The sequence below is a fragment of the Chiloscyllium punctatum genome, chromosome 39 (genome assembly GCF_047496795.1).
Source record: "Chiloscyllium punctatum isolate Juve2018m chromosome 39, sChiPun1.3, whole genome shotgun sequence".
Classification (NCBI taxonomy): Eukaryota; Metazoa; Chordata; class Chondrichthyes; order Orectolobiformes; family Hemiscylliidae; genus Chiloscyllium; species Chiloscyllium punctatum.
The window spans coordinates 25,839,258-25,864,582 of NC_092777.1; the positions used below are offsets into that span (position 1 = coordinate 25,839,258).

A 25,325-nucleotide genomic window follows, 5' to 3' on the forward strand; every position below is an offset into this window, starting at 1 on the left:
TCTAAAGAAAATTGAAAAACCTCCTCAAAACCAACGTCAGCCCAGAAGCTAGTACAAAACCCTTACTCGTCAGAATCCTGAGGATATACCAGGATCATTGGAAACCAATGATAAAACCTGCAACAGCAAAATTAACGGCATTAGTAAGACTCTGATGGGTAAAGTGCAATGGAAGTTAAGCTCTGCTACTTCATGAGCTGAACTAAAATTGTGAATGCTTTGATTAATCCCCAAGATGGTCAAACTGTTTCTCTTCATTACTGCCCAGAATGTTCCTTCAATAAACTCAAAACTAACACATTTGTTAAAAATAATAATATTCTCATAATAAATAACAAAACTAGTTAACAGCTCAACTGCTATGTAAACTTAAACTATATCCCCTTAATCTCAATCACATGCAGTCACATGACAGACAAGACACTGTCATTATGGGTTTTTATAAAGGCAAATGGGAAGACACCCTATGAGGACCAAGTGTCTGAACACATAGCATTGAAAAAGAGGAGGCTTCCCCTGGTCCTGTCGATATCCTGTTGTCAAGATTATAATGCTGCCTATTATAGAATTGATGGGACATTTTAAATCAGACGTCGGTCTGGACACAATTCATTAAGGAAGAGTTCAATTTTCAGAGTTTAGACGGCATTAAAGATATTGACTTCTTGAGCTTTTTCAGGGTTCCACAAGACTGTTGCTGACAGTTCTGTGCAATTTGGTCTGTGTAGCTTTCCTCCTTTTCAGGAGAGAAGCACAGATCTTTCTTTTTGTTGCTAGCTTCTTGGAGTTTATTTTCTCTTTAATTGACACACTTAGTTGTGCAGGAAACACCAACTTTAGTCCCGTCTCTGTTGCTAGACAACTTTCAATATAGGGCCCACTCTCCCAAATGAGGTTTGTTAAGCGATTGAAGCTGTAAAACCTAACTTTTAATGTAGCTTAAAAATTTGGCTTGTGTTCTCTCCACAAGTCATCTGGCTTTTTGTAAACAGTACGTAAACTATAATGAACTTCAACTTTTGAGTTTTCAGTTTCAAGATGCCATTTGGTAAACCCTCTGTAGCTCAGATTTTGTTCAATTCTTCCATCCTGTCTGGGTTCATATGTAGTTCTCTGTTACTGCAGGTTGCAGTTAAAGCTGCTAATTAAACCTGTGTGAGTTCTCCAAGTAAATTGAATCCACGCCGTTTAATCTGCTTTACTTCCCAATAGCACAAGAAAACATGATATACACCAGATGATCAGGACAGCACATTAAACTGGCCCATTCTTAATTTCAGGTTCTGAAATGCCCGCTCAGTATTTTAGAAAATGTTAAGCACAATGTTCTTACACAGGATGAAATGAATGGAAGATTGCTCCTCCCTTTGTTTCATTTTTTAGTTTGATTAAGAATAATTATAATTTCTTAAAAATAAATTCAATTCTGATGTCAAAGTTCAACTATCAGTCAGCCCAAGGATTTTGAACCTGTGACCTTTCAGTAGTGTAATCATTTCCTTTAGCTACTGGACTTTTCAAGATTTATTAGTTTCTATTTCACCAGCTTTTCTGCACAGACTAACAACCTAAAGCTACATTAGCAAAGTTAAAGAGTTGAGACCAATGAGATCAGGGACTATCATCATCTAAATCATTCCAGCTTACATGGAATCAATCCCACTCTTGCAACATCAGCAACTTTGTGACTTCCACTGAAACTGCATTCACTCACCCTTGAATTTGTGACATCAAAATCAAGTAATAACTCCACAAACACTTGTGAACTTAGAGCAATCTGCACATTGAGCTATCAAAAGTAGCTCTGTTTTCCAACTTAAACATAACTACAGGTCATTATTCTATAACACGTGTTTTGTTAACGCAAACTTGCTGTAATGTGATTGTCGAATTGGGGACACTTTCTAAAGCATGAATTTTTAAAACATGTGTTAGCTGTAATGCAATTACATCGCCAACACTTTAAGCGCTGTTTCTAAAGCGTGATTACAAAACGTAATCTTTGCATCATAGAAGAACTACCTGTATGGCAGAAACCACACCCTTACATGTGCTTACACAGTGCCAAAAGTCATCCTGACATCCAACAACAGATACTAATAATGGGAAGAAAACAGACACTTAAAACCTACTGAAATATGCAGCCATTTACCTGGAAGTGACAAATGTAGCTTGTCTTGCATCAATGCAAATTTAACACCATGTTATATGACGCACTCAGCATATAGTGGGATGGCAAAATCCAACTTGTAGAAACAGCTTGGCAGAAATTATAGCAATTCAGTTCTGATATCAAGCTGCCCTGCATATTCAATGCATTGAAAGAAATGTTTAATTCAAATAAGTCATATCATAATAATTCAATATTGGCAAATAGCTCAGAAGAAAAAGGGGCTAAAAGGATGGTTGTGCTCCAGAGTATGAGCTCTTGATAGAAAGCTTAAACTGAATTGGCCAACTTCAAGAACACTAAGACTGAAAGGTAAACTATGTCTAAAAGGAATGTCTGTCATACTGAAAGCAGCTGTCCACACAAAGCAGCCAAACATCATCAAAGATGTTACAAACAGTACAGAAAACACGGATATTACTCCTCACCTACTTACATGGAAAACATCTGACAATACCAACTATAAACATAATGTAAAGCCAGCTTTACAACCCTCCTTTCCAGTGACAGGAGGAACTGCAAGTTTCAATGGAGTAATTCAGAAGAAACATAAGACTACACACTTTCAGTCTGAAATAAATGGTAGATAGGCAAATCTGTTGAACTTTGCCAAAAAAAATGAGCAGAGACTGTGCACGACTTCTATATTCGCGCTCATGTGGTCAGTTGCCACATCCTAAGAGTTATTCTTTCTATATCTATTACTGGAGATTCAAAATCTTACGGGAATTGAATGGCATCTGTGTATGCTGGGTCAATTATCGTTTGCCCTCAGACTACTCAAATCACTGTGTGAGTGGAGATTATACACAGCTTCCATCAATAAAATGTAACTTTCCGTTGTTATTTTCTCTTCATTATAAATTCCTACCTTGATAAGTATGATGGAAGTTACCTGCGTCAGTTCATGGTGCTCCAATGACAACATCTGCCTCCCAGTTCCCCAGCCCCATCCTGTGGATGGTGCTGCAGTGCCTCAGCTTAGCCTCCCCCAAAGACCTTAAAGTGTTAATAATGAGCTCCTCATCTACAGCATGTCTTAGCAAACCACAGCAGGGTCAGCAAATCTAACTTAAAAAAACATAACTTCAATTATGTCAGATGGATCTTGTCGTGGACTGATCACTTATTGTATAAATAGGTTAATACTGAGTATGAGTTATGGTCTTGTACTAAAACAAATGTGATACTATAATTATCACCGAACATCTGTAAATACACTGGTGACATGTTCATGTTCTGCTGATTAGACACTATCCAAAAATGTGAGAGAGCATTTGAAGACTACAATAATTTATCTAGCAGTGTAGATTTCTTTCTACTCAGAAGAATCCTAATACAAATCATTTCACCAGTTTCATGCTTTATAAAGTTGAGTCTTTATTCATTTATTTAGCTTTTCAGGCTGCACTGTCTCTGCAAAGTCTGCTTTCTGTTATTCCTCAGTTTTTCCTCTCTATAAATTCATGTACATCATGATTCATGTTAATTTGCACATGATGTCCTTTTCTTCTAGATAAACAAGCATAGGTCATCCCTTTTCCTTAGTTTATTTAACAGTTCAGTGATTACAGTCAAACTTTAGAAGTAAACTTTTGCGGTTACCCCTGCTTTTGTTTGGAAATTATAGGGTAATGGAGAGATGCTTTCTTCACAAAGCATTGTGTGAAAACAAAGTGTTATAACTTAGCTTCTGAAAACCATTGTTTATTCTTAGATCAGTCTCACAGAGTTTAGATAAAAAGAACACCTTGTGGTCATAGCTCAAGCTGTATGTCCAACAGAATTCAGAAAAATGAAAGGTGGTTTTATAGAAACGTGTAAGATCCAAAGGGCACTTGAATCAGGGTGGAATTCATGATATTATTGAGGGGGAGTAAAATACGATGGGACACAGTTAAAAATTAAATCTCATTTAAGTACGAAATTAGCAGATTTATTTTCTCTGACAGGGTTATTAATCTGTGGAAGTCTTCCCCAGAGAACATTGGAAGCTTGGTTATTAGACGAGGACTGATTAAGGAGAATCAGCATGGCTTTGTGCATGGGAAGTCATGTCTGACTAACCAAGTTTTTTTGAAGAAGTAACAAAGGAGATTTATGAAAGCAGAGTGGTGGACGCTATCTATATGAACTTCTGAAAGGCATTTGACAAAGTTCTGCATGGTAGACCAGTTAGCAAGGTGAGATCACATGGAATCCAGGGAGACCAAGCCAATTGGATACAAAATTGGCTTGAAGGTAGGAGACAGAGGGCTTTGGGAGAGGGTTGTTTTTCGGACTGAGGCGTGTGACTATTGATGTGCCACAAGGATTGATGCTGGGTCCACTGCTTTTCATCATTTATATAAGTGATTTGGATGTAATATTAGGTGTATGGTTGGTAAGTTTGCAGATGACACCAAAATAGGTGGTGTAGTGGACAGTGAAGAAGGTTACCTCAGACTACAATGGGATCTTTGATTAGATGGGCCAATGGGCCAATGGGCCAAGGAGTGGCAGATGGGAGATTAATTTAGATAAACGTGAGGTGTTGCATTTTGGTAAGGCAACGAGGGCAGGACTTATGCAGGTAATGGTAGGGCCCTCGGGGAGTGTTGCTGAATGAAAGGACCGAGAGATGCAGGTACACAGTTCCTTGAAAGTGCAGTCACAGGTAGACAGGGTAGAGAAGAAGGCATTTGGCATGCTTGGCATCATTGGTGAGTGCATTGAGTATAGACATTAGGAGGTCATCTTGCGGCCATACAGGACATTGCTTAAGTCACTTTTAGAATACTGCACTGAATTCTGGTCTCCCTGCTATAGAAAAGATGTTGTTAAACTTGATAAGGTTCAAAAAAGATTTACAATGATTTTCCTGGGTTTGGAGGGGTTGAGATGTAGGGAGACACTGAAAACCCTGGGGCTGTTTTCCCTGGAGTGTTGGAGGCTGAGGGGTTACCTTATCAAGGTTTATAAAATCATGAGGGGCATGGATAGGGTAAATAGCCATGGTCTTTTTCCCATGGTAGGGGAGTCCAAAGCTAAGGACATAGGATTAAGATGAGAGGGAAAAGATTTAAAGGGAAGCTATGAGGTAACAATTTCACACGGAGGATAGTGTGTGTATGTTAATGAGCTGCCAGAGGAAGTGGTGGAGACTGGTACATTTAAAAGGCATCTGGATGGGTATATCAATAAGGAGGTTGAGAGGGATGGGGGCCAAAGCTGGTAAATGGGACTAGATTTATTTAGGATATCTGGGCTGCATGGGCAAACTGGACGGAAGGGTCTGTTACTGTGCTGTATAACTCTGTGACTATCAAGTATATTCAAGGCTGAGTTAGACTTTTAATTAACAAGGTGTACAGCGTTCTGGAGAGTAAACAGGAAAGTGGGTTAGAGGCCATGATCTTTTTGAAAGCAGAGCAGGAGAGTTAGGTTTGATGGGCTGAATGGACTACTTCCATTCCTAATTCTTGTGTGTTCTAGTTTGGAGGTTTAGTTTAACAGCTTTCCCATGCATGACATTAGTTATAAGGAACAGAATTTTCTGATCCTAGAAGTAATGAGGTTGAAGTAGGATGGACACTTAATGAGGCAGGATGGCAACATGCCTCAAGCCTACTGCCTTCCCAGCTTCTGCAGAACAAAGCTCTGGATGGGAATTTCTCCAAGAAACCTCACCGCCCTACTACCAAATAGCCAATTTTAAAATTCATTCATTCTTTGGATGTGGGCATCATTGCTTGGGTCAGCTTTTATTGCCCATCTCTAACTGCTCTTGAGAAAGGAGTGGTAAGCTACCTTCCTGAATTGCTGCAGTCCATTTGGTGTATTCAGACCCACAAATGACTTGCTGAGATTAAGCAGGATACATGGCATTGCCAGAAGCAGGAAGTGTGTGCGCCACTTTTCAACTGATAGGGAGGCCTGTGGCCCACGTTGTCCCTCATTAAGGATATGGACAATGTGGGGAGAGAGAACCACCTGCCACCATTAATCCCAATCATCCTGTCTCCCTCTCCCCACAGTCTCCACCTCACAAGACCCACCCATTCGCCCAACAAAATAGTGTTTGCTCCTAGGATCAAGGGATTCTCTTCCAGCAGCATCCACACCTCCTGCATGCTTGGGTGTCCAACTGGCTGATAGCTCTTGGCGGGTGGGACTTCCATCCCTGGGGGACCTAATTCTGACTCATCTGGTGTCCATCAAACTGCCTTTCTGGCAGGCATTACACCGGGACCTTACTTAGAAGAGGCAGTCTGGATCTCTCTTGGACTCTTCAGCTGGTAACTGAGGTGCCCAACACCAACAGAAGATCCTTCGTTGACTTTCACTGCAATAAGTCATGTGCTGGAGTTGATCTCGACTTATCCTTCTTCACCCACAGAACTTAAAAATACTGAATCAGGCCACTGCTTTGAAGACAGATGGAATGTTAAAATCCTGATGATCATAAGGAATTTGTTGTGTATTTAACTGTCCTTCACTGATTCTCAAGAAAAATGTATCGGCATTCCATTACCAGAATTAAAATGAACATTGATCATAAGCTGTACTAAATCCTCACTGTTCAGTTTGTAATCACATGAATGGCCTGGATTTTGCAGTCAGTGTTAAAACAACATCACTCAGCATGAACCTTGAAGAAAGGTGTCCACATAGATGCAGAGATTTCTGTGGGCAGAGTTTCCTCCTTGCTGGTAACTGTTTATAACTGGTGCCAAGTCAAGGGGATGTGCAGTATCAGTGATGCCAGGTAGCAATTGGACAACTAAGTGAGCAAACTGAAGTACTCACACCCAACAAATAAGGAAGGTAAAAGCACTTAAAACCTCTCATTCATAATCTAAATTTCCAAATCATGAAATAAACATATGGTTGTATTAAAACAGCAGCTGCACTACAGCTGCATAGATGTTAAAAAAAAGAAAAATACCACACCTTTTAACATGTGAAATGTTTAGTCATTGAGGGGAAATTTGTCACTCCATAAATAATACTTCACAGTCAGTAAGGCTAAGCAGCAATTATAACGTAATGAAGGCATGGATCTGTTGGGCTGATTTCTGTGTTGCACTTACTGCGGGGTGGATGGCGACGTTGTGATCATATCTCTGGACTAGTAAGCCAGAGGTTGGAGCTAATGCTGTGAGGGTGTGGTTTCAACTCCAGTGAAATGCATAATTAATCTGAAATTGAAAGTTAGCATTAGCAATGATAAAAATATCAACAATGGTTGTAAAGACACATTCGTGGGGGGTGGGGGGGCTCCCTAATGGGTCTGCCTTACATGTGATTCAAGACCAGCAGCAATGAGGTTGGCTCTGAAGGGTTTGCCAAGACACTTGCTTCAAGTAAAATAAGGAAGGTGCAACAAATGCAAGCCTTGCCAAACACACCCTCATCCCACGGAAATATATTCCAAAGCGTTATTAAAAATCCAGCAACACCTCACTAAACAAGGGGTATTCAATGAGCATTGGTGTGGAAGTTCTCATCAATTAGCCCATTTGTATAGCAACTCTCTATTGTTGGATTTAGTCAATCACTCTAATACCATCGCAGTTATCTGGGAGAAACTTTTGTCAGAAAATCTTTTGTAGTGCACGCAACCAATAATAACATCAACAGTAATTTCTAGCTCATGTCGTCCATCTTCGGGTGTTGTTTGTAAGCCAGGAGTATATTGAGGAAAGACAAGGCATTGTGGGAAAAAGGTCTTACGGAGTAGTGATAGCAGCCCTATACCTGGGCCAGATCTTTTTTATTCATTCAAGGGATGAGGGTGTCTCTGGCTAGGCCAGCATTTATTGCCCATCTGTAATTGCCCAGAGGGCAGGTGAAAGTCAACCACATTGCTTTGGGTTCAAACTCCACGCCCGGACTTACTAATGTAAGTGCGTGTGTGACAAAAGATTTTGTGACAAAACTTCCAAACAATAAAGAATTGCTATACAAATGGGCTAAGTGTTTATCCAGTCGTATTGACAATCAGTCGGACATTTTGAAATTTGTGGCCTTCCAGTTTTGTATGAAAGAAAAGATATCTTCGCAATATCTGATTTATTGGGTTTATTGCACATGGGATTTTCCATCATTACACTTTGTGCCACTCACTGAAGAGTGTCATGAACTTCCTCTGAAGCAAGAAAAACAATTTAACTTTTTTTTGTGGACATGTCATTCATTGGTTGAGGTTTGAGGTTGTGGCTCTGACTCCTTGTTTCGGCTTTTTGGGTTTTCTGACTGATTGATTCTCTATAAACAATCAAGTTATGCATGAAGCCTCTCTACCTGAATGACTGAACTCAACACATTGTCTAGGATTTCGGTGTGGTATTGTTGCAAACATGATCAGTACATGATCCATAACTGGCCAAACAGGCTTACCATGAGCCTTCCAATATGCCTGATGGATGAATGGCAAGAGCAGGAGAGATTCCTTACTAGCCATTCTGAAGAAGGCAATGGTAGACCACCACAGTTCTTTGCCCATTAGCATGAACAGGTCAATGGAGGTCAGAAATGAGGATAGGAGAATGGACCAAGAGCAGAAAATCAGGTACATGTAAATTGAAAGCACTTTATGGTACATATTTTCATTTCTGACTTGAGTACTCAATTCCGTAAAAGCAACTTAAATCATCTTGAATTAGATATCCTAAATTTAAAAACGCAAGTAAGAGGAGACAGGGGATACAATATGTTAGCATTAATCACCAGCCTACTCAGCAGGTTTGTAACAGTGTGGGATGGTAACAGGAAGGGTAAACTATCTCACTTGGCTTTTACTTGAAAAAACAATACAACGATGATTGGTGGAAACATGAGAATGACCAGCTGCTCAGTTCGGTTGAAGGTTGATGCATTAGAAACAAAGCAAAGAGCCAACTAGGAGTGTGTAAACTATGTTTTCTTTTTAGCCTTGGGCTTTTTTTGTGATTTAATTATTTTTTTGAATAACATCAAGCCTAACAGACTTGAAATTGGTCAATTTTCAGTATTGCAAACCAGTCAATAGCAAATCATCCTCACATTTTACACACTGACTTTCTATGAAGTCACTCTCAGTAAGGCTCTATTTCAATCTCAGTGCTTCTCAATCTTTTTGTGAATATGAGGTGGATATCTGGGGGACTTTTCTTTACAAGCTGACACTGCTGTTAACCCATCCCTTTTTGCCCTCACGACTTCCCATAGGTGCAGTGATGGGCTTTTTACTTTCAGTGGGGTATTCATACCTGGGGAAGAGGAGGGGTGACACTTACATCAGCTTCTATAACATAAGAATGGGACACAGTGCTGATGAATTCAATAGCTGCTTATTACAGTTCCTGGTAAGCATTCCCTCTAGTTTTCTTCTCAGCTGCACAGGCCGTGGAAATTCTTGCACAGCACTGACTTCCAGACCTACTTGCATGGTTCTGCTGATTTCTACATGGATTACAATGACAGGCAATTACTTTTGTGTCTGGGCTATAGCTAAACAACATGGATGTAACCTGTAGCACACCTCCCTCAACATCAAAAGGATTCAGTGAGATGGAGACTGAGACTTTTATACCATTTAATCACATGCCATGATATGGTGATGACATCACCCTTAAAAGAATAGCGCACACTCATTTAGAGAAACATAATATCCCACCAGGACCCCACTTCAAGGCTGGAAAATTGCCATTATAGGATATTGCATACGTATATGAGAGATGTTCTCTCCAAAATGGGCTTTGGGGAGGGGATCTGCAATTGGATCAGACTGCTCTACACCAACATTGTTAGTGCAGTCTCAATCAATGGGTGGGAATCAGATAGCTTCCCAATCAGATCCGGAGTCAGGCAGTGCTGCCCTCTCTCTCCTGCCTTGTTTGTGTGCTGCATAGAGCCATTTGCCGAGTCAATCAGGAAGGATGCGAGCCTGAGAGGGTGACTATTCCTGGCAGTGGGGGCCTACAGGTTAAGGCCTCCCTGTACATGAATGATGTCACCGTTTTCTGCTTGGATCTGCTGTCCGTGCACAGATTCATGTACATATATGACCAGTTCAAATGGGCCTCAGGGGCCAAGGTAAACCAAGACAAGAGTGAGGCCATGCTCTTCGGGAACTGGGCTGACCAATCCTCCATCCCCTTCACCGTCAGGACTGACCACCTGAAGGTGTTGGATATTTGTTTCGGAGGGGCTGGGGCGTGTGCCAAGTCTTGGGAGGAGCATATCTGCAAAGTGAGGCAGAAACTGGGCAGATGGAAGCAATGGTCGCTCTCTATTGTGGGTAAAAACCTGGTCATCAGGTGTGAGGCACGGTTATTGCTGTTATATATGGCATGGGTCTGGTCTATTCCGAAACTGTGCCGCCGCAGTCACCCGGGCCATCTTCCACTTCATGTGGAGATCAAAGATGGACTGGGTCCGAAGGGACACGAGGTATAAAGATCTGGGCAACGGGGGAAAAAACATGCCGAATGCCACCTTCACACTGATGGCCACCTTTGTGTGTGGCTGCATCAAGCTGTATGTGGATCCCAAATACGCATACACCAAGTGTCATTAAGTACTGAGGTTCTACCTGTCCCCGGTGTTGTGAAGGATGTGCCTGGCCTCGCTGCCGCAGAACGCTCCAAGTAGTTGGACCATTCCGTATCACGTGAAGACTGGAGGTTGGCAAACGTGGTGCCACTGTTTAAGAAGGGTGGTAAAGACAAGTCAGGGAACTATAGACCGGTGGGCCTGACGTCAGTGGTGGGCAAGTTGTTGGAGGGAATCCTGAGGGACAGGACGTACATGTATTTGGAAAGGCAAGGACTGATTAGGGATAGTCAACATGGTATTGTGCATGGGAAATCATGGCTCACAAACTTGATTGAGTTTTTTGAAGAAGTAACAAAGAAGATTGATGAGGGCAGAGCAGTAGATGTGATCTATATGGACTTCAGTAAGGTGTACGACAAGGTTCCCCATGGGAGACTGATTAGCAAGGTTCGATCTCAAGGAATACAGGGAGAACTAGGCATTTGAACTGGCTCAAAGGTGGAAGACAGAGAGTGTTGGTGGAGGGTTGTTTTTCAGACTGGAGGCCTGTGACCAGTAGAGTGCCACAAGGATTCGTGCTGGGTACTCTACTTTTTGTCATTTACATAAATGATTTGGATGCGAGCATATGAGGTACAGTTAGTAAGTTTGCAGATGACACCAAAATTGGAGGTGTAGTGAAAAAGAAAAGGATTCCCTCAATTACAACAGGATCTGGACCAGATGGGCCAATGGGCTGACGTAGTTTAATTCAGATAAATGCGAGGTGCTGCATTTTGGGAAAGCAAGTCTTTGCAGGACTTATACACTTAATGGTAAAGTCCGAGGGAGTGTTGCTGAACAAAGAGACCTTGGAGTGGAGTCACAGGTAGATAGAATAGTGAATAAGGCATTTGGTATGCTTTCTTTTATTGGTCAGAGAATTGAGTACAGGAATTGGGAGTTCATGTTGCTGCTGTACAGGACATTGGTTAGGCCACTGTTGGAATATTGCGTGCAATTCTGGTCTCCTTCCTATCAGAAAGATTTGTGAAACTTGAAAGGGTTCAGAAAAGATTTACAAGGATGTTGCCAGGGTTGGAGGATTTGAGCTACAGGGAGAGGCTGAACAGGCTGGGGCTGTTTTCCCTGGAGCTTCGGAAGCTGAGAGGTGACCTTATAGAGGTTTACAAAATGATGAGGGGCATGGATAGGATAAATAGACAAAGTCTTTTCCCTGGGGTGGGGGAGTCCAGAACTAGAGGGCATAGGTTTAGGGTGAGAGAGGAAAGATATAAAAGAGACCTAAGGGGCAACGTTTTCACGCAGAGGGTGGTACGTGTATGGAATAAGCTGCCAGAGAATGTGGTGGAGGCTGGTACAATTACAACATTTAAGAGGCATTTGGATGGGTATATGAATAGGAAGGGTTTGGAGGGATATGGGCCGGGTGCTGGCAGGTGGGACTAGATTGGGTTGGGATGTCTGGTTGGCGTGGACAGGTTGGACCAAAAGGTCTGTTTCCATGCTGTACATCTCTATGACTATGACCTGTCCTTCGTGGAAAAATTTATGAAGAAAAACACCTTTGACCACAAGTCCATAAGGAAGTGGTCATCACGTAGTGTACTTGAGACCCTTTAGGAAAAGGAGAGGGCTGATCCTGTCGAGCAGTTCCCTGAGCAGATTGTCAAAGCCATTTGGCAGAATGCGTCATCGCCAGAACTTTCCAACAAGCACCAAGACATGGCTTGGCTGGTGGTGAGAAGGGCTCTGCCTGTGAGATCCTTTATGCACGCCCGGACTCTCTGCCACACCACACGCTGCCCTCGAAACGGCTGTGGGGATACGAAACTGTCACACACCTCCTTCTGGAGTGTGCCTATGCAAAGGAAGTCTGGAGAGGAATGCAGTGGTGTTTGTCAAGGTTCGTCCCGTGCAGTGCCGTGACGCGGGACTCCGTGCTCTATGGTCTGTTCCCCAGGACGCACACCGAGACGAACATCAACTGTGCCTGGAGGATCATCAACTCGGTCAAAGACACGCTTTGGTCTGTCTGAAACCTGTTGATCTTCCAGCTGAAGGAGTTGACCCCGACTGAGTGTTGCAGACTGGCACATTCCAAGGTCCAGGACTACGTATTGAGGGACGCGCTGAAGACTGGGGCTGCTGCTGCCAAGGCGCGGTGGGGAAAGACCACCGTGTAAGGTCTGCCTGCCTAAGAAGAACAGGGGGCCCACTCAACTGATGCCTCAGCTAAATATCTGGATGGTCAATGTACAGACTTGTATATACGAGTGATCAATTCCCATCTCTGTATGTAAAGAAATGCAATGCGTGCATAAGAATGGCATGACCAATTGTACAGATATCAAAATAATTTTATGAATACAGTATATTTTTGAAATTTAAAAATCTCAGTGAGAACTGAGACAGTGCAATAAGGAGGTGGGGGAGTGTAGGGCAGAGTCCTGCTATAAAAGCAGCACTGCTTCTATAACGTGATCAGACTTCTACACTGTCTCAGAGCTCAGGATACTAAACGTTTAGCACGTGACCTCACTTGAATCCGAACCCTCCCATCTTGGGGAGTCCGGACCTATATCTTAATATAAATCTTGTGTAGGGTGTACACAAACCTTACTTCTGTTAAACATTTTCTGTTAAAATTCCCTGTTATAAACTGCTGTGCCAACATGCCCCATTCAATTTTGGTGTTTCATCCCTCACATGGTAGTTGCAGTCACTGGTCACTAAGGGCTTCCTTCAAAGTGATTTGCCAATGTTTCTCCAAAAATAAACTTGCATTCGTCAACTGGTCTTTGGGTAGGTAATAGAAATCTTCTAATGATGAAAAAATAGAGATTGATTCACAGACTGTTACGGCGGTCTTACAGGAGTTGCATTAACCATTCAGAGTCATTGCGGAAGGGAGCACAATGTTAACCATCAGACAGGCAGACAGAGACAGACACACCACATATTGTTACACATACATAACACACATACAAATCGCACATGTGCAAATAACTGACAATTACTGCGAAGGAGGTAGTACAGGCAACTCAATTTGATATATAAGGGACCTCCCTAGAGAGAGGCAACATTGCTGGAACTCTTGCTTTTCAAATGATAAGCTAATCCAAGACCTCATTAATCAGTTTCATAGTATCGTTGGGCATTATCAATCCTGTGTCACTATTTGAAGAAACGCATGGATCCTCTCAGTGCCCTCACCAACATTCATCTCTCAATCACCATGACTAAAGACTGACTCACTGGTGTCAATACAAACTTTGGACTTACAAAATGTCTTCTGATTTTGGCTAAATAACGACTGTGTTTTAAACTAATACAAAATACAAGAGCCCTAAGCAAGATTTTGAACAACTTAATTATGATATAAGATAAATGCAATGCTTTGCATATTCAACTGCTCTTATTGTAATAAAAAAAGCTTTCAAGAAATCCTGAAACGTCCCAAGGAAAGGATTGGGCATATCCTTTCCTCATTTAAACAGCAAAATGCCGGCACATACATATTTCTGTTGCGAAGGCGATCTCTCCTAAGTACAAGAACAAGAGAAGTCAAGAAAGACAATTGTATCAATGAGGCAGAAAACTCAGAAAGGGATCATGCTCTAAGGTTGAGTGAAATAGAAGTATTTGGGAAGGGTGAGGGCAGTAACAAATTAAAACGACTATACATGAATGCACGAAGCATTAGAAATAAGATGGATCAGCTTGAGGCTCTTTTGGAAATTGGCAGATATGATATTGTGGGGATAACTAAGACGTGACTTCAAGTGGACAGGTCCTGGGAAATGAATATTCAAGGCTACACGTGCTATTGTAGGGACAGACTGACGGGCAGAGGGGGCGGGGTGGCCATGTTGGTAAGGGATGATATTCAGTCCCTTGCGCGGGGGGACCTAGAATCAGGGGATGCAGAGTCAGTGTGGATACAGCTGAGAAATACTAAGGGTAAAAAGACCTTCTTGGGAGTTATCTACAGGCCCCCAAACAGTAGTCTGGATGTCGGATGTAAGTTCAATCAGGAGCTGAAATTGACCTGTCGCAAAGATGTTACTACAGTTGTAATGGGGGATTTCAACATGCAGGTAGACTGGGAGAATCAGGATGGTATTGGACCTCAAGAAAGAGACTTTGTGGAGTGCCTCAGAGATGGATTCTTAGAACAGCTGGTGCTAGAGCCGACCAGAGAGAAGGCAATTCTGGATCTGGTATGGTGCAACGAACCAGAATTGATCAGGGACCTCAAAATGAAGGAGCCATTGGGAAGTAGTGACCATAATACAATAAGCTTCAATCTGCAATTTGAGAGGGAGAGGGTACAATTGGAAGTGACAATATTTCTGTTGAATAAAGGGAACTATGGAGCTATGAGGGAGGAGCTGGCCAAAGTTCAATGGTGCAATACCTTAGCAGGGATGACAGTGGAGGAACAATGGCAGATATTTCTGCGTATAAGGCAGAAGCTGCAGGATCAGTTCATTCCAAAAAGCAAGAAAGATCCTAGGAGGAGGCATGGGTGGCCGTGGCTGACGAGGGAAGTAAAGAAACATATAAAGTTAAAAGAGAAAATATATAACATAGCAAAGATAAGTGGGAAAACGGAGGACTGGGAAGCTTTTAAAGAACAACAGAGGATTACTAAGAAGGAAATAAGCAGAGAAAAAATGAGGTACGAAGGTAAACTGGCTAATAATATAAAGGAGGATAGTAAAAGCTTTTTTAGGTATGTGAAAGGCAAAAAAATGGTTAAGACTAAAATTGGGCCCTTGAAGACAGAAACAGAGGAATATATTATGGGGAACAAAGAAATGGCAGAAGAATTGAATTGATACTTCAGATCTGTGTTCACTGGGAAAGACACAAGCAATCTCCCTGAGGTAACAGTGGCTGAAGGACCTGAACTTAGGCGAATTTATATTTGCCAAGAATTGGTGTTGGAGAGACTGTTAGGTCTGAAGGTTGATAAGTCCCCAGTGCCTGATGGTCTACATCCCAGTGTACTGAAGGAGGTGGCTCGAGAAATCGTGGTTGCATTGGTGATTATTTTCTAGAGTTCGATAGATTCAGGATCAGTTCCTGCGGATTGGAGGGTGGCTAATGTTATACCACTTTTTAAGAAAGGTGGGAGAGAGAAAGCAGGAAATTATAGACCAGTTAGTCTGACCTCAGTGGTGGGAAAGATGCTGGAGTCTATTATAAAGGATGAAATTATGACACATCTGGATAGTAGTAACAGGATAGGTCAGAGTCAGCATGGATTTATGAAGGGGAAATTACGCTTGACTAATCTTCTGGAATTGTTTGAGGATGTAACTCTGAAGATGGACGAGGGAGATCCAGTAGATGTGGTGTACCTGGACTTTCAGAAAGCTTTTGATAAAGTCCCACATAGGAGGTTAGTAAGCAAAATTAGGGTGCATGGTATTGGGGGCAAAGTATTAACTTGGATTGAAAGTTGGTTGGCTGATAGGAAACAAAGAATAGTGATAAACGGCTCCATTTCGGAATGGTAGGCAGTGACCAGTGGGGTACCGTAGGGGTCAGTACTGGGACCGCAGCTTTTTACAATATATGTTAATGATATAGAAGATGGTATTAGCAATAACATTAGCAAATTTGCTGATGATACTAAGCTGGGTGGCAGGGTGAAATGTGATGAGGATGTTAGGAGATTACAGGGTGACCTGGACAAGTTAGGTGAGTGGTCAGATGCATGGCAGATGCAGTTTAATGTGGATAAATGTATGGTTATCCACTTTGGTAGCAAGAACAGGAAGGCAGATTACTACCTAAATGGAATCAATTTAGGTAAAGGGGCAGTACAGAGAGATCTGGGTGTTCTTGTACACCAGTCAATGAAGGTAAGCATGCAGGTACAGCAGGTAGTGAAGAAGGCTAATAGCATGCTGGCCTTCATAACAAGAGGGATTGAGCATAGAAGCAAAGAGGTTCTCCTGCAACTGTACAGGGCCCTGGTGAGACCACACCTGGAGTACTGTGTGCAGTTCTGGTCTCCAAATTTGAGGAAAGACATTCTGGCTATTGAGGGAGTGCAGCGTAGGTTCACGAGGTCAATTCCTGGAATGGCGGGGATTACCTTACACTGAAAGACTGGAGTGACTGGGCTTGTATACCCTTGAGTTTAGAAGACTGAGAGGGGATCTGATTGAGACATATAAGATTATTAAAGGTTTGGACACTCTGGTGGCAGGAAACATGTTTCCGCTGATGGGTGAGTGCCGAACCAGAGGACACAGCTTAAAAATACGGGTTAGACCATTTAGGACAGAGATGAGGAGAAACTTCTTCACCCAGAGAGTGGTGGCTGTGTGGAATGCTCTGCCCCATAGGGCTGTGGAGGCCCAGTCTCTGAATTCATTTAAGAAAGAATTGGATAGAGCTCTCAAGGATAGTGGAATCAAGGGTTATGGAGATAAGGCAGGAACAGGATACTGATTAAGGATGATCAGCCATGATCATATTGAATGGTGGTGCAGGCTCGAAGGGCAGAATGGCCTACTCCTGCACCTATTGTCTATTGTACCGTATTTACTGTACTTTGCTGTAGATTGAATACTTCAAGTTACTTACTCCCAATCCATGATCTGATGATGGACTTTAAAAAGTTTTTTTTGAAGAGAGGTTGTAAAGACAGAGGTACTGAAGAGTCTTGGGGGTTTAACAGTTTAACAATGGAAGTGGAGTGGCCATATCTCCTCGTCCAGGGTTTTTTTCTAGTTTATTTCAGTTGTAGCAGTCACAAGATGTATGAGTCCAGGGGAGTTGCAAGCTTCAGCAATGAAACCCTCTGACTTTCTCTGAAATCTCTCTCTGGATGTTGTTCCCTCCTGCCTGTAAGAATCTGTATTTGAATTTATCTGTTTGCCAAGGGGTGCGTTTACGGGATGTTACTGTATTAGAACAGTTAATTAGTAATAGTTAGTGTATTGGGTCAGTTAGGTTTTTCAATAGTTAAGTTATTTTAAATTCTGCTTTATTTTCTTCATGTTCAAACTGTAGTCACAGAGTTATACAGTCCGACAGCACAGCGACAGGCCCTTTGGCCTAAATTGGTTATTTTGCTTAAAGCCGAGTGGTTTGACAGTTGTGCCACCCCTGGAACATCCACTTCACGTACGCCTTTAAAATAAGAAAATGTTAGGATCTGGGTTACCTTCTTGAAATATTTTGAGGGGGATCTGGCCTGGTACATAACAATGAACACTGTTTAAACTCATTCCCAATCTGACATACATAACCTGACTTTACACTTAATCTGCTTTATTGTACAGCTCCCTTATTTCAAAGTTCATCTCCCGCTGAAAATAGAAGTTTAGAAAAATTGCATTATTGCAAATGACTACAATAACCAACCTGCATTTATATTGCCTCCCGAGCATAGAAAAATGCCCAAGGTATTTCAAAGAGACATAATTGCATACTAAAGTGGAGATGTTAGGAGGGACAACGAAGGATCAAAAATCAGAGGTATGCCTGAAGGAGATTCTTAAACGACAGGGACCTGGAGATGGAGGTATTTGGTGAAAGCTTTCCAGAATGGAAATTGCTGGCAGAAGACAATATTTTTTCATTCACTTACATGATGTGGGTGTCACTGGCTGGGTCAGCACTTATTGCCTGTCACTAACTGCCTCCGAGAAGGTGTTGAACTGCTGCTCATCTGATGTTGGTGTACGCACGATGCTGTTCAAGAGGGAGTTCCTGGGGTTTGACAAGGCAGCACTGAAGGAATGGTGATGTGTTTCCAACCCAGGATGGTGAATGACCTGGAGTGGAACTTGTAGGTGGTTGTGTTCCCATGTACCTGCTGCCCTTATCCTTCTAGACAGTCGTGGTTATGAGTTTGGGAGGTGCTGTTGAAGGAATTGATACTCAGTGAGCTACATTGTCCTGAATGGCCTTAAGCTTGAGTGTTGTTGAGACTGCACCTATGCAGTCAAGTGGGGAGAATTTTGACGCAGTTCTGACATGTGCCTTGTAGATGACGGACAGATTTTAAGGATGGATGGGAGGAAGGGACGGATGTACAAGTGGTTAGAGTTGGAGTAACAGTGAGTGCATAAGAAGAGAGGGTATCATGAATTCCTGGCTTAACACAACACTTACACTTTGCTAGTCTGCAGAGATTTAATAAAAACTGCTGCAAAGGTTTTTTGCTCAATTCAAATTTGTGGCATTTGATAGAAAACCAAGTTCTCCCCAGAGGAACGGATGAATTATTGTACTTCTAAATTTGTTGGAAATAGCTGGAGGTTTACATCTTTCAATGCTAGCCTCCCATTTGGATGAATCTTTATAATCCAGACTTGCACACAGAACCAAGCCTCTTGTTATCTGCTACTGTCAATCATGCTGAAGTCATACATAAAATTTTATTTATTGCAGTTGGAATTGTTTCCCTGTGATCCTTCAATGAACTGATGCCAAGTTAGTCAACTGGAATGCGGAGGGAAGTACTTCTATAGATTCACATCTGGTCCTGATATACGCAGCATTACATAATTCCAATCATCTCCCCCACTGCCAAGTAAAAAAAAAGTTATTCAGTTCTTGAAGGTTGTCACAGATTGTGCAAATGAGCTAAATTGACAAGAATGGAACATCCTGGGCAATGAAACATAGAGACAAATATTATCATTGCTCCTCAAAGAATAAAAAATGCATTGAATCTTTATAAAAGCAAATAAACCAGGTTTTTAAAACAGTCAAATCTGAAGTTTTGGATCGGCTTTTATCTGCCCTTTCCAAACACAAAGAGGACAGAGTCTGTCTCATGATCAGAAGCTAACATACACAGAATGGTAGAAGCACACATCTCAAACAGTAGCCGCATGCAGCTTACCAGACTCAGACTCATGCAGGAGGGCACCTCAGGGAGAAACTGGGCTGTATCACAATTCTGGAGGGAGGAGGGAAAGAGCACAGGGGGATCCAGCCACATAATAACATTTAAAACTGATTTTCAGGGACTGCTTTCAGTTGTACCAGAAGACGATTTCCGAAATGGTTCTACCCTGAAATGTCAGCCCTGCCAATTTACACATCAAGAGGGACCATCACTCCTGAAACAGACAAGTTCTTTGGTTGCCCACTGCTAGGCCCTATTAAAGCTGTTACGTGTATCAAGCCCTTTTGAAAGGCCTTAATGCCTATTTTGAATACAGGTCAGAAGAAGAAGAAGACTGCCCATAAATTACACAGTACTTATAAGGCAGGAATATCATAGAGTCATACAGAATGGAAACAGACCCATCAGTCCAACTACTCCATGCTGACCATGATCCCACTTGCCTGCATTTGGCCTATATCCCTCCATAACCTGGTGTTAAATGCATCTTACATTCAAAGCAGAGTAGTATATCCCAAGTATATGAACAATATGTAGGATAGATCAGTTGACCATGGAACAAACACTATACCAAATTATTTTAAAAGCTTGAAAAATTGTGGTACATTTCTTTATGATTTCTTTGATGTACCATCCTGTAGAAAATGCATTTGGGTGAGCAGCCTCTATGCAGCTCTGGTGATTGTAGCTCACCAAAAGCAACATTACTTGGAAAAGGATTCCTGTGTGTGTCCCATACAGTAAACTCTCAAAGGGTTTGGTCAAATATAACATTAGCTTTGTCAATGGCTACAGGGCGTGCTGTAGTGTGTCCCAGCACAGGGAATTATAAAGCCCTGCAGTTGCTGCTCCACACCCATGCAGTTCTAATCAATAAGTCATTGTTGAATTCTTTTCAGGATTTGAAATGCCTGAACGATACGGGCTCAAGGGCAGTAACCTTGCTCAGCAGCTCATCTGCCCAGGTTTAGAACCCATCCCATTCTCATGTTTTAGAAATCAATGGGTACAATTTTGGGTAGGTTCCATAATAGTGCATAACTTCAACACTCCAGCCAGGCAATCAAGGGGTGACGTCAGGAAATTCACTCAAAAGGTGACAGAGGTCTGGAGCTCTTGCCACCAAAAGCCTTTGGAGGCAGTGTTGTTAGAAAATTTCCAACTTGAAATGGAGGTTTTTGTGAGGCACATGTACTAAGGGACGTCAAGCCAAAGCAGTAGATGGAGTTAAGATTTAGACAAGTCGACATTGAATTACTAAAGTATGGAATGAGCTTGAAAGGCTGAGGCTGAGCCTTGTTTTTGTGCTTCTGGTTGCTTTATCATTCTGACACATTGTCACTCATACTGAGGGAGGATGAACGTTTTACCACACAGCATCCAATCTCTCAGCATTTTCCTCCTTTTCCTTCCAGCTCCCAGCATTCCACGGATGGAAGATTAGGTCAGGACCTGTATTGCTGTAACTGAAATCCCTACGTTGGATCCTTTAACTCCTGCTGGCTGTGTTACTGACTGTTGGAAACAATTATCCTAATCCAAGCAAGTCCAGTTAATTCGCACAGTGATTTCATATATCACACTTAAGCCATTATTGTCTCAACAGAACTGGGCATTGAGAAGGCCAGCATGAAACAAATGTAACTAGGCAACAGAGAAGTCACAAAGGAGAAATTCTGGCCGAGTTTAAATGTCATCACGGCCATTCTGCTTTGCAAGTGCACAGCAGAGACGAGGAACTCAAACTCTTTCATTTCAGAAATGCTGCAACAGCTAGTGACAGAGCAAATAATAAGTTTCAGAAGCAAAAATAGTGCACACACATATTACATAAATATCCACCAATTTAATTGAGGTTACATAAGAAAGAAAGGTGACAATTTTCCATTACAAAGATCAAATGGGGTTATGACGATCTCTGTCTTTATCCAAAATTAAATTTCACACCACACCTGGTTATGGTCCAGCAGATTTACTAGGAAGCACTAGCTTTCAGAACGCTGCTCCTTTATCAGGTAGTTGTGATGAACCACCTAATGAAGGAACAGCACTTTGAAAGGTAGTGCTTCCAATTAAACCTGTTGGCCTATACCCTGGTGATGTGTGATTTTTAACTTTGTCCACCCCAGTCCAACACCGGCATCTCCACGTCACTTCTCCAAAATGCTCAACCTGCTTCCTTTTAAAGATGCATGTTGCATCTAGTTAATCACAGATGATGTATTAAAATATTGATCATGGTTTTTACTTTTAAGAAAAATAATAATCGTTTAATAACTCATTTAACAAATTATAGGGACAATGCGCCTTCTCAAGTTACCTGCTGAGCTGAAGTGATTTGCATGTGTTGATACACAGCACAAATGAAACCAACTCTTCTAGTTAACATAATTATATAACCATCAGTTTTCAGACAGCCGTGCTGGCTAAGTCCAGTCGGTATTTAATAGGATATGTCTACCTACAAACATTTTCAATTACCTACACCTTGGTGTTTGTTTTACTAGTACACAATTTCCCTGGGATTTCTTGGACTTTACCATGTTCAAGCTTCACTTTCTAGTCTCCACTCACACTGCTCAGACATGGGAGAAGAAGTAGGCCATTCAGCCCATTGGGTCTCCCTTCCCATTGAAAGGGATTGCAGCTGATCTGATAATCCTCGACTTTACTTGCCTGCCTTTACCCCAAATATCCTGATTCCATTCCTGGTTAAAAAATCCATCTATTTCACCTTTAAATAAACTGTTTGGCACAACCTCAAAAGGCCCCTCTGCACATTCACCATCCTCGAAGAGAGAAGCTTCTTCCTCAACTCTGACTTAAATAGGGAACTGCTAACTCTGATCTGTCTTAGCCATGATTCTCCTACAAAAGCAAACATCTTTTCCTATCCAGTCCCTTAAGAATTTTATATGGTTTACCTCTCATTCTCCTAAACTGCAACGAGTACAACCCCAACCTCAACCTCTCATCATAAGAAAATCCCTCCATATCCAAAATCAAGCTGGTAACCCTACTGTGGGGATCTTCCAATGTTTCCTTAGAGAACAGAACCGGAACTAGAATCATAGAATCTAGTCGGTGGTTCAGTGGTTAGCACTGCTGCCTCAAAGCGCCAGAGACCCGGGTTCAATTCCCGTTTCGGGTAACTCTCTGTGTGGAGTTTGCACATTCTCCCCGTGTCTGTGTGGGTTTCCTCCGGATGCTCCGGTTTCCTCCCACAGTCACAAAGATGTGCAGGTCAGGCGAATTGGCCATGGGAAATTGTCCGTAGTGTTAGGTGCATTAGTCAGGGTTAAATGTAGGGGAATGGGCCTGGGTGGGTTGCTCTTTGGAGGGTCGGTGTGGACTTGTTGGGCCGAAGGGCTTGTTTCCACACTGTAAGTAATCTAATCTAATAGAATCTTTACAGTGTGGAAGCAGGTCATAGAGTCATAGAGATGTACAGCATGGAAACAGACCCTTCAGTCCAACCCGTCCATGCCGACCAGATATCCCAACCCGACCTAGTCCCACCTGCCAGCACCCAACCCATATCTCTCCAAACCCTTCCTATTCATGTATCCATTCAAATGCCTTTTATATGTTGCAATTGTATCAGCCTCCACCACTTCCTCTGGCAGCTCATTCCATACATGTGCCACCCTCTGCATGAAAAATTTGCCCCTTAGGTCCCTTTTATATCTTTCCCCTTTCACCCTAAACCTATGCCCTCTAGTTCTGGACTCCCCCACCCCAGAGAAAAGACTTTGCCTATTTACCCTATCCATGCCCCTCATCATTTTGTAAGCCTCAATAAGGTCACCCCTCAGCCTCCGACGCTCCAGGGAAAACAGCCCCAGCCTGTTTAGCCTCTCCCTATAGCTCAAATCCTCCAACCCTGGCAACATCCTTGTAAATCTTTTCTGAACCCTTTCAAGTTTCACTACATCTTTCCAATAGTAAGGAGACCAGAATTGCATGCAATATTCCAACAGTGGCCTAACCAATATCCTGTACAGCTGCCCCCCATTGAGTTTATACGAACCCGGCGAAGAGCATCCCACCCAGACCAACACCATACCGTATCCCTGTAACTCTGCATTTCCCATCATCAATCTATCTGACACTATGGGCAAGTTAGCATGACCAATCCACCTAGTCTGCACATCTTTGAAGTGTGGGAGGAAACCAAAGCATCCAAAGAAAACCCACGCAGACCCAGACAGAATGTGTAAGCTCTGCACAGAGAGTCACCCGAGGATAGAATTGAATCCGGGTTCCCTGGCGCTGTGAGGCAGCAGTGCTAATCACTAAGCCACCAAGTTGCCTGAGCTGATCACAGTATTTTAGCTATGTTCTGACCAGTGTCTTGTATAGTTTTAGCAAGTACCTCAATTTTTAATACTCTATTCCCTTTAAAATTTCTTTTACTCCTTCTATAATCTTGCACATGAAGGGTTTCACTTCACCACATAACAAACCACCTGCTGTTTAAGGGTCACCTTCTTTTGTACTGCATTTTGAAAAGCAAAGCTAAATGTCAACTTTCAGTTTGCGCATCCACTCTCTGGTCCCTGGTGACACTTACATTTAGTGAATTCTGCCTGATGCTGGGACAAAGTCCATTAAGACTACATGGTAGAAGAGACTCCAATTCAGGCGTAGCTCAGATCTTGGCAGTTCATCTACCCTTTTGTGACATAAACACTTTGAGCTATTTTTTTCCCTTTATCACATATCACTGCATTCTCTGCTCTTCTCTACTATTTTGATTCATTCAGCTCAACATGGGAAACACTAACATTTCATGGTGGGCTGAAGGGTCTATTCCTGTGATGGACAGTTCTGCAGCTGAGAATATTAAAGCATATGAGTGTGTAAGGGAGGCCTTGTTGGTGCAGTGTGGAATGCAGCCCTGCCTGTGATGCAGAAGCTCTGTGTTCACCTCCTACTCTGGGACTTAATGGCCATGGATGGTGAGTGACAAAGACTGATAATTCCTTTAACAACTCTCTGCTATTTCCCAAAAAGGAAGAACGTGAGTGTGAAGAAACAAGAGAGGTACACAACATTTTAAAAAGCATGAATGAGGTTACATCATGTAATTACTTAACATTAAGTCAAATAGGGCAAAAAGAGATGAAATCACTAAATAATAAATTTAAAGCAGACATTAAAAAAAACATTCTTTGTCCAATAGGCTGATAAATCCATTTAATTGTTCAGAATACAGACAGGTCTTAGGTTTGGTTGATGAATAATTGCGATGCTTTGAAAAGGCTTTTCTAATCTTTTCATTTTTTGCTTGCTGTGATCTAATATCCACCAGAGCAGTTGTCCTGACATTTGACAGGTGAAGCTGCCTCACTGATGAAAGTTAGTTCCCTCCCTCTCTGTTTACACACTGCTCCTTGCAGATATCATCTACAGTCAGGGGGTCAATGTCAGCTGATGAAACCCAGGTTTACCTCTTAACCACAACTACCACACTCTCTTTCTGACATCAAACCATTGAGCAAGGAAGAACTTCCTTCAGCTGAAAATGAGGGAAACTGAAGACCAGTTATTTATCTCTTAAATCCATCCCTTTCCTCAGATGCTGAAACAATACATTGCATAGTCTTAAAGTTCAGTCAGGTTGCTTTGGAGCAACATTTAAGTGGAATGATTAAGCGAGTATAAACCAGAAAAATCCCCTCTGGCAACAAGCAGCCACAGAATGCTAATAGAGAGCTGAGGATCTTGAATCAAAATCAATGCCTGTGT

The 25,325-nt window shown here is 42.1% G+C and overlaps 1 protein-coding gene across 4 annotated transcripts in view; it reads right to left on the bottom strand.

Moving 5' to 3' along the window:
* Window positions 1-25,325, bottom strand: part of b3gntl1 (UDP-GlcNAc:betaGal beta-1,3-N-acetylglucosaminyltransferase-like 1) — a 369,979-nt gene that overhangs the window by 174,223 nt on the left and 170,431 nt on the right. The window contains exon 1 of one of the 4 annotated variants that reach the window (XM_072558330.1): window positions 19,569-19,587. The exons of the other annotated variants lie outside the window; for them this stretch is intronic. Coding sequence (XP_072414431.1) covers window positions 19,569-19,583 — 15 coding nt within the window. The 5' untranslated portion in view covers window positions 19,584-19,587. Of the gene's footprint in view, window positions 1-19,568; window positions 19,588-25,325 lie in introns of those variants that run through there. 4 annotated transcript variants of the gene reach the window in all.